General features: G+C 44.6%; 1 protein-coding gene across 3 annotated transcripts in view; it reads left to right on the forward strand.

Moving 5' to 3' along the window:
* Spg7 (SPG7 matrix AAA peptidase subunit, paraplegin) overlaps positions 1-18527 on the forward strand; it is a 56204-nt gene that overhangs the window by 3274 nt on the left and 34403 nt on the right. Inside the window, exons 1-2 of one of the 3 annotated variants that reach the window (XM_028880878.2) lie at positions 13845-14064; positions 16412-16514. In XM_028880878.2, the coding sequence (XP_028736711.1) occupies positions 13882-14064; positions 16412-16514 (286 nt within the window). In that variant the 5' untranslated portion in view covers positions 13845-13881. Of the gene's footprint in view, positions 1-13844; positions 14065-16411; positions 16515-18527 lie in introns of those variants that run through there. The other 2 variants (XM_028880879.2, XM_037206341.1) reach the window with 2 other exon arrangements.

The raw sequence follows: 18527 nt of genomic DNA on the forward strand, positions 1-18527 counted from the left end.
AAGCTCACACATCACCTCTGCCATGTGGGAACCAGCAGTCCATCATCTCACTGACCTTGGCTCAAAAGCAAGTCATCTGCAAGATGACTCATCAGGTAAAGGTGCTGGATAACAATCCCTGTATCCTGCATGGTGAAAGAAAGAATCACCTCATACAAGTTGTCTTCTGACCTCCACACACACACATGCCATGGCACTCATGCATCCATACAATGAATACATGTAATTTTAAAATTATTTTAAAACCAAAAGGAATCAGAGATGATGGTGCACATTTTTCTGTTTGTGTGTTCTTTTGTTTTTTGAGACAGGGTTTCTCTGTGTAGCTTTTGGAGCTTTAATCCCACTACTTGAGAAGCAGAAGCAGGTAGACCCCGCTGTGAGTTCAGCCTGGTCAACATAGGGAGTTCCACAACAGTAATGGTTACATAGTGGGGTCCTGTTGTTGTTTTTTTAATACAAAATAAAAACAGAAGTAGGGGAAAAGACACAGAAGAAAAATTCAATCTAGGGTCTGCTTTTTAAGTTTTTTCTAAAGAACTGATAATTCTGACCACAAGTTACAGTTAACTGGGGGAGTTGAGCAAAGTTTGGGATCTGTGCTGCCACTGAGACAGCTCATAGCCACATCTTTGTACTGAACAAAGTCCAGATTGGCATGTACCATAATGGTAAAAATAGGCCTGAGATTTCAAAGACTCAGAACTAAGGAAAGACGAAAATATCTCACAAGAAAAAAATTAAATATATAACATGTTATTATAGTATTTTAGATATGTTACTTTGAAGTGAAACACACCGTTGCAGTTGATTTCTCATGGTTCTTTTCCTGTCCAACTAGCTGTGGAGAAATCTCAGGCACCTGGTAGCTCCCATTATGTTTTCTGCACAGCTCCTCCAGAGAGGCACCCTTACCACTGTCCTGAAGGAGGCAGAGGCACAGTGGCTTGATGGGCAACATTCTTCCATTTAGGAAACCAAGTACCTACTGTCTGCCCACCGTACTGTCTAGATTTTTAAAATAGCGAACTGTTTATATAAATTATTCAAAGGACTCGACTGCACTCCTCCTTTTGTTTTTGCTTAAAAGCCTTCTCTTCCTCATCTGGCCCCTTGGCCTGCTCCTTGTGCTGCTTCAGGAGCTTCGTATAGCCTGACATAGCACCTGCAGCCCCTCCCCCAGACCCTAATCCGAAACCCCAAATGCCCATTTTTTTAAACCAAGTGAGGGTGAGAAGCTTGGAGGAGGCCAAGTTGGAGACTGCTACTGTTATCCTGTGAAAAGAGGCAAGAAGAATAAACTGAAGAGTGAAGTTGGAGAAGTCAGGCAAACAGCTCCAACATATCTCTTCCCTGGGACCAAAAAAAAAAAAGTTAACTCTTCATTAAACTAAGTCAGTTGTGGCTGCAGAAAAGAAATTGTGTGAAGGTAGAAGTGAAAACTGAGTCGGGCCCAGTGTCAAGGAATGGCAGGCCACCCCTTCCCAGGGAAGAAAGCATGTGTATGCTTAGTTCTATCCCTAGGCAGAGGCACGTTCCCCAGGCCCCATACCCACAACCTTTGAGACTGGAAGAGACTCCCTCTTATCCTATCTTGAACTTCTGGACACTGCTTCCTCTTCCACACAAGTGGCAGAGTGCAAGGAGCAGGCCATGTTCTAGTACTTTCCCTCCCTGCTCCCTCCACTGTGGCCATGTGGTAAGCTGACAGCCTCAGCCCCAGCTCACCAGCATTCTTAGCATTAGAGTCAGGAACTAAAGCTCATTACACAATAAATGATTACAGGTTCTGCTCCCCAGTTCCCACAACACTGTGGCACATCGCCCTCCCATACCACAAGAGAGGGAGTTGGAGAATAAAGCAAGACTCATCTCAGGCCAAGCCTACCAGTACCAAACCATGCCCCAGCACTTAAAACTGTACTCAATATTTGTTCTGTATCCCTATCATTTTGAGGAGACCCCTCAAGATACTTTCTATTATTCTTCAGACTATGTGGTGGTGCGCACACCTTTGATCCCAGCTCTCAGGAGGCAGACATATCTCTGTGAGTTCAAAGCCAGGCTGGTCTACGAAGCAAGTTCTAGGACAGCCACCGTGGTTGCACAGAGAGAGACCCTATATTGAGAAAGATGTGGCACACATCTTTAATGCCAGCTCTCAGGAAGCAAAGGCAGGCAAATCTCTGAGTTTGAGGACAGCCTGGTTTACAGAGCAAGTTCCAGGACAGCCAGGAGTTACACAGAGAAACCCCATCTCAAAAAACAAACAAAAAAGACTTTGCAATGGCCGATTATGATGGTGTATACCTTTAATCCCACTAGGTAGGTAGAGGCAGGCAGATCTCTGTGAGTTCCAGGCCAGCCTGACATACATAGTGACTTCCAAGTTTGCTGGAACTACATAGACATTGTCTCAATGTGGGGAGTGGGGAGGCTGGAGAGATGGCTCAGTGCTTTTCCAGAGGACTCAGGTTTGGTTCCCAGCAGCTACACTGTGTCTTGTAACTGTAACTCCAGTCCCAGGGCACCTAAAGCCCTCTTCTGGCCTCTGAGGACATTATGTACACACATGGTACATAGACATACATGCAGGCAAAATACCCATAAACACATGTACTTGAACTATTAAGCTCAAGCAATCCTGCTTCAGTCACCAAGTAGCTGGCACAGGCATGAGCAAATGTGCCCAACTTTGGTAATAGTTTTTGCTTCCCAATTTGTTTTGTGTTTTGTTTTGTTTTTCAAGACAGGGTTTTTTTGGTAGCCTTGGCAGTCCTAGAACTAGCTCTGTAAACCAGGCTAGCCTCGAACTCACAAGATCTGCCTGCCTCTCCCTCCAGAGTGCTAAGATTAAAGGCATAAGCTACCACCGCCTGGCATTGTTCCCCAAATTTTACTGTGGTAAAATACAATGATGGCTGAGGGTTGGCCTGTCATAGTAGCCCACTCCTTTAATTCCAGCACTCAGGAGATAGGCAGGTGGATCTCTGGGAGTTTGAGGCTGGCCTGATCTACACAGAGAGTTCCAGGCCAACCAGGGCTTCACATTGAGACCCTGTCTCAGAAAACAAAACAAACGACAATGGCTAAGGGAATGACTTGGTGCTTGCCTTGTAGCTACTCAGAAGCTGAGACAGGAAGATCACCTAGTACTGTAGGAGTGGAGGGAAAAGTAAAGTAAAATTTACTATCCTAACCTTTTTATTTTGGGGAGTTTTTTGTTTTTAGAGTCAGGGTTTCTTTGTGTAGCCCTGGCTAGCTTGAACTCACCCTGTAGACCACACTGGCATTAAACTCAGAGATCTGCCCGCCTCTGCCTCCTGAGTGCTAGGATTAAAGGCATAGGCCTCCACCAGTAGGCTGGTGTTTAAGTTTTGACTGACTAAATAATCTTTTGATCAGATAGGTTCCTGCTTTAGGAGACTAATGTATCCTCTGCCTAGATAAGTACTTCAGTTCCCCCCAACCCCCAACACCAGTATAGATGCACTGTAAACATCATCTATAGGACTTGATATAGCTTGTCTGTTCTGGTTATGAATAGGTAACTTCATATAGGATTGCCTTAGAACCCAAATAATAAATAACAAGTTAAATGAAACATAAAAACAGGAAGGGATTTAGGAGTGTGGCTCAGTATATGCCATGGGGAAGCCCTGGGTTCATCCCTAGACCGCAAAGCAAAACACTGCCATGGAACATATGTTGAGGTCAGAGGACAACTTTGATCAGTTGATTTTTGTCCTTCTGTCTTTACGTAGGTTCCAGGGATCAGGTAAGCTAGCTTATGCAGCAAGCACTTTACCTGCTGAACCATTTTGCAATTCCCTGGAACTCTTTTTTTAAAATAAAGGATTTATTGGGGTAACAATCATCTGAAACTCCAGATCCAGGGGATCTGATGCCCTCTTCAGGCTTTATGGGCATCAGGCATGCAATATGGTACACAGACATACATGCAGGCAAAATACCCATACACATAAAATAAAAATAAATGAATCTACTTATGTATGTGTGTGTGAAGAATGTAGATGCACATGTCTATCTGTGCTGGCCCCTGCTCTCATGAATATAAAAGGTTAGGAAAGGGCTGGGTAGTGGCAGCACACACTTTAATCCCTCAAACACTCAAAGTCAGGTGGACCTCTGAATTCAAGGTCAACCTGGTCTACAGAGCTAGTTCTAGGACAGCCAAGGCTACACAGAGAAACTGTCTCCAAAAAAAAGAAGAAAAGGAAAGGAAAAGGTCAGAAAAGGGCATCCGGCATCCTGTATTGTTCTCCTTCTATTCCTGAGGGAGGGTCTTTCCCTGAACTTGGTGCTTGTGTTTTCTCAGCTAGTCTAGAAGTCAGAAAGCCCCAGAAATCCTGACTCCTGACCTCTGCCTAAATGCTAGAATTAGCTGGGCAGTGGTGGCGCACTCCTTTAATCCCAGTACTCGGGAGGCAGAGGCAAGTGGATCTCTGAGGCCAGCCTGGTCTACAGAACAAGCCCCAAGACTGCCAAGGCTGTTACACAGAGAAACCCTGTTCTCAAAAAAAAAAAAAAAAAAAAAAAAAAAAAAAAAAAAAAAAACCAAAGAGATTAGTCATAAAGAATTGGAAGCTGCTGCACACTGTTGCCCTTCCACACCAGCCCCATCGAACACTGTCACAAGCCTAGCCTAGTGCTTGCCCTCATCTCACACAGCAGCTAGTTCAAGGTGGCCTCAGCTGGCCTTGTCCTTTCCTAAGGTTGCAGATTGGAAAAAGCAGCCCAGCAACAGTACAGACGTAGAGACACCTGTCTCGCAGAGCCTGTGGAAAGGCAGCTCTTCTCCTCTGCATACTTTTCTTAGCCCAGGAGACAACTTCCCCTCACTCTCTGTTACAACATTCTTTTGTCTACTGGTCCACCATTGGCCTTTCTTAAGTCTATTCATGAAGCAGTCAAAATAACACATTTAAAACAGAGTTCGATGCCAGCTTAGTGACTCCTGCCTATACTTTCAGCTGGGAAGCTGAAATAGGATGTTTGCTTGAGTTGCCAAGGCCAGCTTGGGCTACACAGTGAATTGCAGGCCAGACTGTTGTACATACCAAGACCCTATATGGAAAAAAATAAAATATTAGGGGCTGGAGAGATGGCATTTGCTAAGGACCTGAGATCAGTTCCCAACACCCACATCAAGCAGCTCACAACCCTGTATAACTTCATCTGCAGGGGATCTGACAGTTGTGGCCTCCACAGACAACTGCATTCTCCTGCACACACATACATACAGAGACATAAACAGCTACATGATTTAAAATAAATAAATCTAAAGATTAAATAAATGAAAATACTAAGTTTGGGCTGACGATGTAGGTTGACTAGCACACACACACAAAGCCCTGGGCTCAGTCCCCAGCACTGCATAAACTGGGTGTGACCAAGCACTCCTGTAAATCACAGTACTCGGGAGGCAAAGGCATAAGGATCACAAATTCAAGGCCCTTGGCTATAAAGCCAGTTCAAAAGAAACGGAAGATACATGATACCATTTCAAAAAAAAAAAGATATGTTATATATAGTTTGCATACAGTTCACAGCATATAACTCACCCCATGGATATGTGTGCCTGCACTTCAGACAGCACCCAGGAGTTCACGAACCCTAAGCATGTGCTATGCACCTAAGGCCCACCCACAGTTTTTCTTTATGTGTGCATGTATATGCACACCATGTACCCAGTAGAGGTCAGCTGACAACTTTCAGGAGTCGGTTCTCTCCACCATATTAATCCCAGGAATCAAACTCAGGCTTGGCAGCAAGTTACTTTATGCACTGAGCCATCTCAGTTTGCTGGCCTCACAGAGTCTCATGTATCCCATGTTGGCCTGTGTAGTGGACGACCTTGAACTTATCATGCCCTCTTCATGTCCTCAGTGTTGGGATTACATGTGTGGGCCACCACTACCAATGATATGGAGTACCAGAGATTGAACCAGGGTCTTCTGCAGGCTAAGCAAGCACTCAACTGAGCTAAATCCCCTGCCTGCCCACACATTTAAAAGTTCCTCCTCTGAAGTCTTTGCTGACATCCATGTCTTAGCCTTCATCTGTGGAGTCACTTGCCATCTTCCAAGTGGCTAAGCTTTGCTTACCCAGCTTATTTTTGTTTCTTCTCTCGGAAGAATGAAGGTTGCTAAGGATAGGAGCTGTCACTTTGTTTTTACAGTGTCCCTAGAAGTGTACTGTCCATCAGAGAGTAGTCCTTAGTAGATCTCTCCTAAAGCCATCTCCATGTCGTCTCTCAACCTCCTTTTCTCTCCAGCATCCCTCACTCCCTCATTACCTGTAATCAGTTTGAGGCCTGTCACCAAGTCCCCCAAAATCAGCCTCAGAATCCCCGACTGTTTCCTCTTGTGTCTTTTTTTGGTTTTTTGTTTGTTCTTTTTTTTTTTTTTTTCCAAGATAGGGTTTCTCTGTGTAGTTTTGGTGCCTGTCCTGGATCTCACTCTATAGACCAGGTTGGCCTCAAACTCACAGAAATCCACCTGGCTCTGCCAGTGCTGGGTTTAAATGCATGCCCCACCACCACCTGGCTCCTCCTGTGTCTTTAATCCTTATTTGGGGACTAACAGAAGTTCTGGGTATCTCCCATCCCTCCACATCTTAAACCCTTTCGTTGGGCCTGTTCTTTTTTGTTCTGCATTTCTAAGTACCAGAAGGGGCCAGTGGTCTCCTGAAGACAGACTCTGGAAATTCCCAGCAGACAGAGGGGACAAAGGCAAGCTTACTGGCAGACAAGGTTTGGGTGTGGCATACATACTCACTAATCATAAATCCTATAAGTGTGGCTTATGGGAAATCCTACAACAGCAGGGTTGATTTGCCTCTGATTTGTTGAAAACCTGTAGTGACCAAAACAATGGATGTATTGGACAAGCTGGCCAGTAACAAGCTATGACCTTAATCATAAGGCCCAAAGGCCTAGGACCTTCACCCTTCAGGAAGACAAGTGTCACTGTCCCCCAAGCATATAACATTTCTATTTATGACTGGATATGGGCTATGTAGAAGGATACATGCAGTAATGGCTGTCGATATTGGACACAAACTCCTGTTTTACTGAAAACCACCTGAGAGGCCTTGTACAGACAAACATATCCTTTCCTGCTTCAAATATCTTATTCCCCCATCAAGTGCTCCTGGACTGAAGAGATATCAAACTAGATATTCAGACACACACAGGCTGTGCATTGGACATTCAGAGCTGATCCTTCTTTGCCAGTAACTGACCCAACTTCCAGCAGCACTGAGGAATGATACAGGGCATGTTGCCAGTTGTTGACCTCTCAATGGGCAGTGAACTCAGATAGGGAACTTCCAGTTTAGATAAACAGCAAACTTAAACTTGGCACACACCTGTAATCCCAGCACCCAAGAAGCTGAAACAGGAGGACCAACAGTTTGAGACCAACCTGGGCTACACAAGGAGACCTAGTTTCAAAACAAAACAATAAAGTATCAGGCATGGCAGTGCTCACCTGTAATCCCAACACTAAGAATGCAGGGAGATTGCTCCTACTATATAGGAGATCCTGTCTCCTCAGAGAAAGGGAGGGGCAGAGAGAAGGAGTTGGGTGTTTTTGTTTTTGGCTTTGGTTTTTCAAGACAGGGTTTCTCTGTGTGGTCCTGGCTATCCTGGAACTCACTCTGTAGACCAAACTGGACTCAAACTCAGAGATCCTCCTTCCTCTGCCTCCCAGTTGCTGGGATTAAAAGCATACCACCACTGCCCAGTGAGAGATTGATTCTTAAAACAATCTTTAGCTAAAAAACAAAATCTCCCCAAAATCACAGATATGAATCTGTTTATTCAAACAATCTACAAAATTCGGGTGCTATACTATTAAGCAAATATGTGGTTTCAATCTGTCTGACTTTGCTTCAATAGACTGAACTCTGCAACTGTCTGCAACTGTGGGTACAATGATCAAATTATGCCATAGTCCAAGGGCTTCTGGGGCCAGGGTGAATGAGAAGGCAACTATGCTTTAAAAACAAACAACAGCCGGGCGGTGGTGGCGCACGCCTTTAATCCCAGCACTCGGGAGGCAGAGGCAGGCGGATCTCTGGGAGTTCGAGGCCAGCCTGGGCTACCAAGTGAGTTCCAGGAAAGGCGCAAAGCTACACAGAGAAACCCTGTCTCGAAAAACCAAAAAATAAATAAATAAATAAATAAAAAATAAAAACAAACAACAACAAAAAACAGGCATGGTGGTCCACACCTTTAATCCCTGCACTCAAGAAGCAGAGGCAGGAGGATCTCTGGGAGTTTCAAGCCCGTTTATTCCAAATAGGGAGTTCCAGGGCAGATGGGAATACTGAGGGAGGAGGGGAGGGAAAAAGGGAAGGTGGGAGGGAGAAAGAGAGAGGACCCAGTCTCAAAAAGTAGAAGTCTACAAGGTAGCCTGTATTTGAAATGGTTACTTAATTAAATATTAATAAGAAAGCCTAGATCATATGGTGTTTTGTTGTTATTGTTTTGCTTAAGACAGGGTCTTATCTTATTCAGCCCAGGCTGGCCTTGAACTCTCTGTATAGCCAAATATTATTTTCAACTCATCTTACTGCTTCTACCTCCCAAATATTGGGATTATAGATGTACATCATCAAGCCCAAAGAAGTCTAGATTGGAAAACCAAAAAAAAAAAAAAAAGACTCAAAGTTCATCTTTTGTTTCCAGAAGGTTAAAGTTATACCTGTTTTGCAAATAAGACAACAAAGGAATCAGAAGCAGCTTGTCTGAGCCCCTAGTGAAGATCAGTGAGAGGAAGGATCGTAGTCCAGGAGCCCTTTGTGTCAACTTGGAATAAGAGCAGATAGTACAAAGGTCTAGAGTGGAGATGATGACCTTGCTCTCTCCTCAGGTGAATACTCCTTGAACCTAGAGCTGGAGGTATCTGGTGTCAGGGTAAGGACCCCTAAGACACACTTGACTCAAGCAAGAGTTCATCATGACACTGCTTCTCTCAGACACTGGAGAACAAAACAGTGAAGGGAAGCCATGCCAAAGTGAACTAGTCTACAGGATTTGACAGGCTCAGGCAGGTAATGAGGAAGTACAAATGAGCAAACAGAAGTTAAGAAACACAGAAATAATAAAGGTGAAGGAAATGCTCTTGGAGATGGTAAAGCCAACATTCTTTTTACTTTGTTGTTTGTTTGTTTTGAGACAGTGTTTCCCGGTGTAACAATCCTGGCTGTCCTGGAACTCAATTGTGTAGACCAGTCTGGCCTTGAACTCACTGAGATCCACCTGCCTCTGTCTCCCAAGTACTGGGATTAAAGGCATGTGCCACCACTGCCTAGCTAAAGCCAACATTCTTTTTTTTTTTTAAGCTGAAGATAGAACCCAGGGCGTTGTGCTTGCTAGGCAAGCGCTTCACCACTGAGCTAAATCCCCAACCCTAAAGCCAACATTCTTACAGGAGGTGGACTGGTCTAAAGTGCAGCTTGAGAATAGAGGAAAGGAGAGAATCAACTCCCAAAAGTTGTTCTCTGAACTACACACACACACACACACACACACACACACACACACACACACACAGACACAGACACACACACACACAGACACATACACACACACACACACACACACAGATGCACACACACAATAATAAATAAAACATAATTTTAAAAGGAGAGTCAATAATCTTTTTCCCAGGCACTTATTTCTCACAACATCTTAGTAATAACTACTGGTAAAAATGGCTTTCTGGTTCACAAGTTGCTTTCACATGCATTTATTGCATTTTATCTTTATAACTACTGTGTGGGAAATCCAAGGTTGGCATTAGCCTAGCTTTGCAGATAATTATTATGCCCATTTACTGATGAGAAAATTGAGGCTTAGAAGTTAATAACTTGCTCAGGGCTGTTGGCTGACAGGTTCCAGTGGCTGCTTTCTTACCATCTTCTGGTGGTGGTTATGACTCAATAGTCAGGCAGAAGCCAGGCAGCAACCTGGGTCCTCAGCAAGAGCAACAAGTGATCTTAACTGCTGAGCTATCTCTCCAGGCCCTCCATCTGGTATTTTAACAAAGTTTAGCACAGGAAGAACAGCAAGACAGCTCAGCTGGTGAGAGCTGGTTACTTAAGTTTGATCCCTGGGGCCCACGTAGTGAAAGAAGAAAACTGACTCTCAGAGGTTGTTCTCTGACCTCTTCACAGGCACTGTGTCACACACCCAATGTAAATGTAATACAACCATATAGTTTAGTGGTGCACAACTTTAATCCCATTACTCAGGAGACTGAGGCAGGTGGATCTCTTTGAGGATATCCAGGTCTACTTAGCAATTCTAGGACTCTAGGACATAGAGATCCTTCCTCAGATTAAAAAAAAAAAAAAAAGAAAGAAAGAAAAGAAAAAAAAGGGAACTGGGCAGTGGTGGCACAGGCCTTTAATCCCAGCACTAGGGAGGCAGAGGTAAGTGGATCTCTGTGAGTTCGAGGCCAGCCTGGGCTACAGAGTGAGTTCCAGGACAGCCAAAGTTAGTTACACAGAGAAACCCTGGAGAGAGAGAGAGAGAGAGATCCTGTCTCAAAAACTAGATGGAAGACAGGGCTAGAGAGATGGCTCAGGCGTTAAGAGCACTGGCTGCTCTTTCAGAGGACCAGGGTTCAATTGTCAGCGCTCAACTTAACTCCAGTTCCAGGGCATATAATGCCCTCTTCTGGTCTCTGTTAGCACCAGGCATACATGTGGTACACAGACATATATACAGGGAAAATACCTGTACTCATAAATTAATTTTATGACAGGCACCAAAGCTACACAGAGAAACCCTGTCTTGAAAAAAATAATAATTTAAGAGCAAGAACAACAATAAAAGCTAGGAGAGAACTGACACACAGGTCCATAAGTCAGTTTGACTGCCTGGCTTGCATTCCACTCTGTGCAGTACAATCTACAAGGTGGCAGGTGATTTCACACCCTTTTTCTCACTCCTAGGGAAGTAGTTAATGTCCTGTAGACTAGCCTGCAGCTCTGTACTAGCTAGTGCTTATCAGCAGCTCTTCTTAAGGTTGGAGAATATTCTATTGGTTGTGTAGAGAGTAGCCCCTAGGCTAAAAACTATCACTTATTTTTACTACCGATTGCTTTTCCTGTTTCTCTTGTTCTTAAACAATCTTCTTTCACAATCATTTCACCCTTCCTGTTTTTCTGTTTTTTTCCTCCTATATATATATGATTTTTCTTTCTTCTTATTTTTTTTAAGACAAGTTTTTTGGGTTTTTTTGTTTGTTTGTTTTGTTTTGTTTTGTTTTTTGAGATAGGGTTTCTCTGTCCAGGATTTGGCTGTCCTGGAACTCACCCTGTAGACCAGACTGGCCTCAAACTCACAGAGATCCACTCACCTCTGCCTCCCTAGTGCTGATTTTTTGGTTTTTTTTTTTTTTTTTTACTTAAGAGAGTTATGAACATTAAGTCTCAGTGTTTGAGATGGAACCAGGCACTATTCAGCATTAAGAAGTAGCTGTGCGGTGGTGGCGCACACCTTTACTCCCAGCACTTGGGAGGCAGAGCCAGGCGGATTTCTGTGAGTTTGAGGCCAGCCTGGTCTACAGAGCGAGATCCAGGACAGGTACCAAAAGAACACAGAGAAACCCTGTCTCGAAAAAAAAAAAAAAAGAAGAAGAAGTATTATTGTTTTAATGATTTAATATTATAGACCTAGAGAGTACAGAAAGATACAGAATGGAACAAAGGTCACTGTAAGTTCACTTCTGAGGCATGTGCATTTAGTCTGCTTTTAGACTAATTTAGCATTCAGGCACTAGACTAGGGCAGACTCGCAGCTCCGGTAGTCCTCCCTCTGCTCTACAGAGTGGATAGCAGTGACCCTGACCAGGCCTAGAAACACAGCTGTCCATGGGTGGAACAGCAAGTCCTCCTCTCTGTCTCTGCAGAATGAACTCTGAAAGCCCAATGGTATGAAGCCTGGGACAAAGGGCATTACCTCAGTGGTAGTAACTATAATTAATAAGGCCCTAAATTTGATCACAAACACAGTTCGAAGAAACAAAACGTATTAGCCTGCTGCTAAGGGATTTAGGGAGACGGGGAGTAGACTATTAATAAATGAAGGAGAAAGATGGGAAGAATGTTTGGGAAGATTATGAAAAATATTCTAAAATTATATCTCTGTCTCTCTTTGGTGTGTGTGTGTGTGTGTGTGTGTGTGTGTGTGTGTGTGTAGACCAAAAAAGGTCATCAGATCCTCAAGGAGCTGGAGTTATAGATGGTTGTAAGCTGCCTGACATGGATGATAGGAGCCAAACTCAGATCTTTGAAAAAAAACAAAAACAGTATAGTTCTTAAACACTGAACAATCTCTCCAATGTCTCTTTCTCCTTCCCTCCCTCCTTCCCTCCCTTCCTCCTCCTCCCCTACCCCCTCTATTTTGAGACAGGTTTTCAAGTAGGTAGCTCAGGCTGGTCTCAGATTCACAACATAGCCAATGAAATTATTAAACTCTCCAACTCTCCATTCTCCTGCCTCTACTTCCTAAACTCAGGGGTTACACACTCAGTTTCATTTTCAATACATTCTCATTTCCTGTGAGTAGCAATATGGACTTCTGTGTTGCCTAGGCCTTATATAAGCCTGGCTGAGATCCATGGTCAATCACTAGGGTTGGAAATTACTTCCAGAAGTGAGTCAGCCCAGGAGAAAACAAATGAGCTAGTATGAGAAGATCGTTATCTACATGAATTTATCACCTTAAAAATTCTTTTTAAAAGCGGATGAGTATTTTGTCTGCATGTATGTCTATGTACCACTCAAGTGCCTGGTACTCAGTGAGGCCAGAAAAGGGTTTCTCCAAGGACTGGAATTATAAATGGTTATGTGCCACCATGTGGGTGCTGGGAATCGATCTGGAGTCCTCTGGAAGAAGAACCAGTGCTCTTTAACTGCTAAGCTAACTTTCCAGCCCCATCTACATTAACTTAAAGATGTATAGAACAAATGTTCCACTCTGCTTGACCCAGGAAGAGCTTAGTACTTTCCTTTCAAAAAACATCTTCCTTCTCATCTGCCCTTCCTGCTGCAGTCTGAATTTGTTCTTAGGTTCCTGAGATGAAAGAAAACATCAACCACTTCTCTATGACCATTAACCCTTGATGGGCTTGAGCCTATTTTTTAGCCCTCCCCAGGCCAGTGACCGACTATTCTGCATTTGATTAGTCCACTTCTGACTTTAAGAGTTCCTCTTCTTCTTCCTTAAGATGGGGAGCTCAGTTTTCCTATTCTGAGCTGCTGCACTGTGGTCTCACACACCGTGGACCTCCACATCATTTTTCTGTAGCCAGTCAGGAACGTCTTCAGGACCTCTGGTGTTAAGAAAAAACTGGATCTAGGGGCTCACTCTTGTCAGGCCAGCACTCAGGAGGCTGAGCTTGAGGATCTGGAGTATGAGGCCAGAGTGTGTAGCACGGTGAATAGTGTATTAAAAATAAATAAATAAAGGACAGAAAGTGGCCAACAGGGACCGAATCACACCCCCAAAGAAAGGCGATGTGAAAACCGAATCCTGTATTCACTTGCCAAGCACTGGAAACAGCAGCTTGAACTGGAAACAAAACAGACAGAAAATACCGGGTAACTGTAGCTTGTCTCCTCCGGAACCCGCAGGCTCCCAGCTGCTAGCGTTCGCGCTGCGCACCCTGCTGACACTGGAAATTTAGCAGCTAACCTTGCGGAGACCAGAAAGTTCTGACAGCGCAGACGCTGCAAGCAGACAACTTTCTCCACGGCGCAAGCGCTGGAGGAGGCCTCCCCCGCCAAACCTGACCGTTAGGGCGGCCGGAGCGCCACTGCGCAGGCGCCGCTCTCGGCATCATGGCGGCCGCGTTGCTCCTATTGCGCGCGCTCCGCCAAAACCCGAACCCTGGGCCCAGGCGCCTATGGGGTCTTCTCCGGGGCAGGGAGCCAGGCCTCTCGTCCGGGGCTGGGAGCAGGCGGCCATACGTGGTCCGCGGGACTCCGGTTGGCCTCGCTGCGGCTGGAGGCCAAGCGCCGCAGGTAACCCGCTCCGGACCTAGCGGTGGCGGCGGCTGTCGCGGGTCCCTGCGGACCGGATGTGCGCCTGCACCTTCCTCTTTGGCAAGGCCTCGGCTAGGCCTATCCGGCTGCGTGGTGCGGGAGGAGGGCTGAAGGGGGCTTCCCGAGGCGTGAGGCTGAGCCTTGGTGGTTCTTCTAGCCCTAGTGTGCATGTGTGACCTCGGGCCCTGGCGGTTTACAATCGAGTCCTATTTACCAGTTTCTTTCCTTCCTTTCTTTTTGTTTTTGAGGCAGGATTTCATGTAGCCTGGAACCCTATGTGTAGTCAAAGCAGCTCTGGAATTCATGATCTTTTTACCAGCACCTTCGGAAGCGCAGGGGTTATTAGGTGTGGACCACCCTACCAGGATGATTTCACCAGTGTCTGACGTTAGTGGTACAATTGGCTCAACTGGACCAGTTCCATTAGGATGAATTTCAGCGCCTTCGGAAAAATAATTGTTGCTTAGAGCAATAGGAAGCTTTTTGCATGAACGAAAACCATGTGGCTGCAGAAGTAGTGTAGTTTGTTATTGAGAGGAATTCCTTGAGTTCCGAATGGGAAGGCTGTGCTTCATTCAGGCCCCTCATCTCAGCCTAATGAGGCTTTGATATTATCTTAAAACTTCCAAGTGGTTACATTTCAGGGCAGTGTAAATATTACAGACAAATATGCACTTGAATTTATTTATTTAAAGCAGAGCAAGTACACCTGCAATTTCAGCTTTTACAGGGAGGCTGAGGCCAGGAAGATTGTGAGATGGACACTGAAACTAGTCTTGTGATCCTCAGTCTGTGGTTGGAAGTTATTGGCTTTTGTTGTTGTTTCTTTTTTGTTTGGGTTTGATTTTTGCCTGAATCCAGTGACATTTATTGATGGAATTGACAATGGAGCTCCCTAGGCCCCTCCTCTTTTGTGAGGCAGGTCTAGGATGGAAACTCTGAGGAGGGGGAGAATCTCAATATGTTAATAGAGCATCTGACTCCTCAGCACTGGAAGGCCTCCCTTTTTCTTGTGTGATTTTGTTGGGATGGGTGGTCCAGGGTTCTCTCTTCCTGAAGACAATGTAGACCATGAGGTCCACCACCTTGTTGCTGTAGCCAGATTCACTGTACCAGTAAATGAGTTTGGCACAGTAGTAGTTGAGTGGAGTGATGGCCCCGATATTAAAGGTAGAAGAGTGGGTGTCACTGTTAAGGTCTCAGAAGACAACTGGCTCCTCAGTGTAGCTCATGATGCCCTTTAGTGGTCCCTTTGATACCTGATTACCACCTTCCTTTTTTTTTCTTTTTTAAATAATTTATTTATATTTCATGTGCATTCATGTTTTGCCTGCATGTATGTCTATGAAAGTGTTGGATCCCCTGGAACTGGAATTACAGACAGTTATGACCTGCCATGTGGGTGCTGGGAATTAAACCTGTGTCCTCTGGAAAAGCAGCCAGTGCTCTTAACCTCAGAGCCATCTCTCCAGCCCTTGAGTGAGTTTTAGTTCACAACCACCACCAGGGGCAAAGATGTTGACCTTTTGGCTTCACCTGTCAAATGGGCCCCAGCCTTCTCCATGATAGTGAAGAAATGAGTGGACTTCACAATATATTCACAGTATGACCCCATTTGATGTTGGTGGGAATATTGCTACAAGAAGATAGAGATAGCCTTTCCCTTGGTAACAAGGTTCCAATTCTTAGCCTTCACTATACTATGAATCAGAAAAATGTTAAATTGGATTGTTGATCTTAACATTTAAAGGTTGATGGGTCATGGTAGTATACACCTTTTATCACAGCACTCATGAGCTTCGAAGCAGATAGATCTCTGTGAGGTCAAGGCCAGCTTGATCTACATATGGAGTTCCATGCTAGGCCAGCCAGGGCTACATGTAAGACTTGTGGGGGGGAAGTGAACATAAAAGACTAAGCCAATTGTGGAACACACCTATAATGCTATATTTAGGAGGTGGAGATGGAAGGTCAGGATTTCAAAGTCATCCTCAGCTACATAGTAAATTCGGGGCCAGCCTGAACTACATAAGGCAGTTATAAACAACAAAACCAAAAACGAAACAAACTGGGTTGGCGGCACATGTCTGTAATCCCAGCGCTTGGGAGGCTGGTGCAGAAGGACCACTGAGTTTGAGGCTAAACTCTGTCACAGTGCTAGGGTTATAGGCATCTACCACTATATCTAGTTGTATGGGGTACTGGGGATCAAACCCATGGCTTCCTGCATACTAGGCGAGGACTCTACCAACTGTTCCATATTCCTAGCCCTGTGTTGTTTTGGTGTGTGATCTTAGTGTTACCTCAGTCTTTTTCTTTTTTACAGAACTTGCTATTTCGAATACTGATCCCTAGCTTTGGAGGTATTAGCGGATTGTTACTGAAACAACATATAGTTCCAAATTCAATCAGACTGTGGCAGCTTTCAGGTGTGTATCTGTGCATTGCATGTTCCCATAGTGATGGACACAGATTTTACTGTCGTCCTATAAGAGTATAATGGAAGAGGAGCATGGTCTAGTATGCTTGTAATCCCAGCACTGAAATAGGGGGCTACCAGTTCAAGACCAGCCAGCACTAGCTAGTGAAACCCTGTCTCCAAAAAAAAAAGAAGAAAGAAAGAAAAGAGTTCAAGTTGCCTGAAAACACTTACTTACTGTAGTGAGAGCATGTGGCGTTCAGTAGAGTAGCCTAGGAGCCAAAGGCTATTCTAATGACCCAGGTGTGCAGCAAAATCTGCCATTCCGTCTATGTACATACACTGTGATCAAATGTAGTTTCCTTGGCAAGTGACAAGCGACCATTAGGAGAATGTTGCTAGTTTGACTTTGACCAGAAGACTAAGAACAGCCACCATAAAAACTATGATCCTCTGACCTCTTTAGTGCTGAGATTATAGGTATGTGCCACTTTATGTGATGATAGGGATTGAACTCAGAACTTTGTGCATGGTAGACAAGTACTCCACCAACTAAGCTATAGTTTCATTCCAAACTTTGGTTCTTTCTGTTGTGAGCCTGTTAGTCTTTGGATAATCTGAAATGATGTTTATAGATAGGGAGTCTGAATACTTCTTGATCATCCTGCCTTTACCTTCCCAGTGGTAGAATATAGGAATATACCACTACTCACCTGGTTTTGGTTTGGTTTGGTTTAGGTTTTTGTGTCTGTTTTTCTATTGTTGAGACAAGGTATTAATTTGTAGTCCATACTGGCCTTGAACTCATAATCCTCCTGTCTTTACCTTCCAAATGTTGGGATTACAGGTATGCGCTACCAGGCCTAGACTTATTTTTTCTTACGTTAGTGTTTTGTTTAGCAGCTCTGTGTGTGTGTGTGTGTGTGTGTGTGTGTGTGTGTGTGTGTGTGTGAGAGAGAGAGAGAGGTGTGTGTGTATGAGTGTGGAGGTCCCCCCCCACCGTGGATCTCTCCTACCATGTGGGTCCTAGGAATCAAATTCAGGTCATCACACTGAGCAGCAAGTACCTTTACATATTGAGCCACCTTATTAGCCCCCGTGTTCTTTTTTTTTTTTTTTTTTTTTTTTTGGTTTTTCCAGACAGGGTTTCTCTGTGTAGCTTTGCGCCTTTCCTGGATCTCGCTCTGTAGACCAGGCTGGCCTCGAACTCACAGAGATCCACCTGGCTCTGCCTCCTGAGTACTGGGATTAAAGGCGTGCGCCACCACTGTCCCCCCCTCCCCCGAGCTGAGGACCGAACCCAGGGCCTTGGGCTTGGCTCTACCACTGAGCTAAATCCCCAACCATAGCCCTCGTTTTAAAAATGTAAGTGGTAGGGACTGGGAAGATGGTTCAGCAGTTAAGAACATTGGCTACTTTTTCAGAATTTGGTTCCAGAACCCACTTGGCAGCTAAGCCTTCTGTAATGCCTATTCTGGAGGATCTAATCCTTTCTGGCCTTCACTAACACAGCACAAGTGGTGCACAGATGTACACGCAGGCAAAACATCCACACACATAAAATTAAAAAAAAAAATCTTAAAAAATAAAGCATGAAGTTGAAGTTGTATTTCATTGTCACTGTCATTTTTTGTTTGTTTGTTTTTTGAGACAGGGTTTTTCTGTTGTAGCCCTGGCTGTCTTGGAACTCACTTTGTAAAACAACTTGGTCTCAAACTCAGATCCTGCCTTTGCCTCTCAAGTCCTGGGGTTAAAATTCTACAGTGTCTCTGCTTTAACTCAGAGGACATTCAGGGTTGGTGCCATAATTTCACTCCTCTTTTGCCTAGTTGGAATACGGAACGGTGGAATGCTTGGGTCCTGATTTGAAGGACACAGCCTGTGTTACCACTGGGCTCCTCTGCTCTGAGCTTCATCTGAATTCCCTCCTCTATTCAGTGACTCTGAGATAAGCAGGAATATGCCCCAGCCATCCAAAAACCCAGTGTTGAGTTCTAATAGGAATATAGTTTTGCTTTTTTGT

Source organism: Peromyscus leucopus, chromosome 5, assembly GCF_004664715.2.
Source record: "Peromyscus leucopus breed LL Stock chromosome 5, UCI_PerLeu_2.1, whole genome shotgun sequence".
Lineage (NCBI taxonomy): Eukaryota > Metazoa > Chordata > Mammalia > Rodentia > Cricetidae > Peromyscus > Peromyscus leucopus.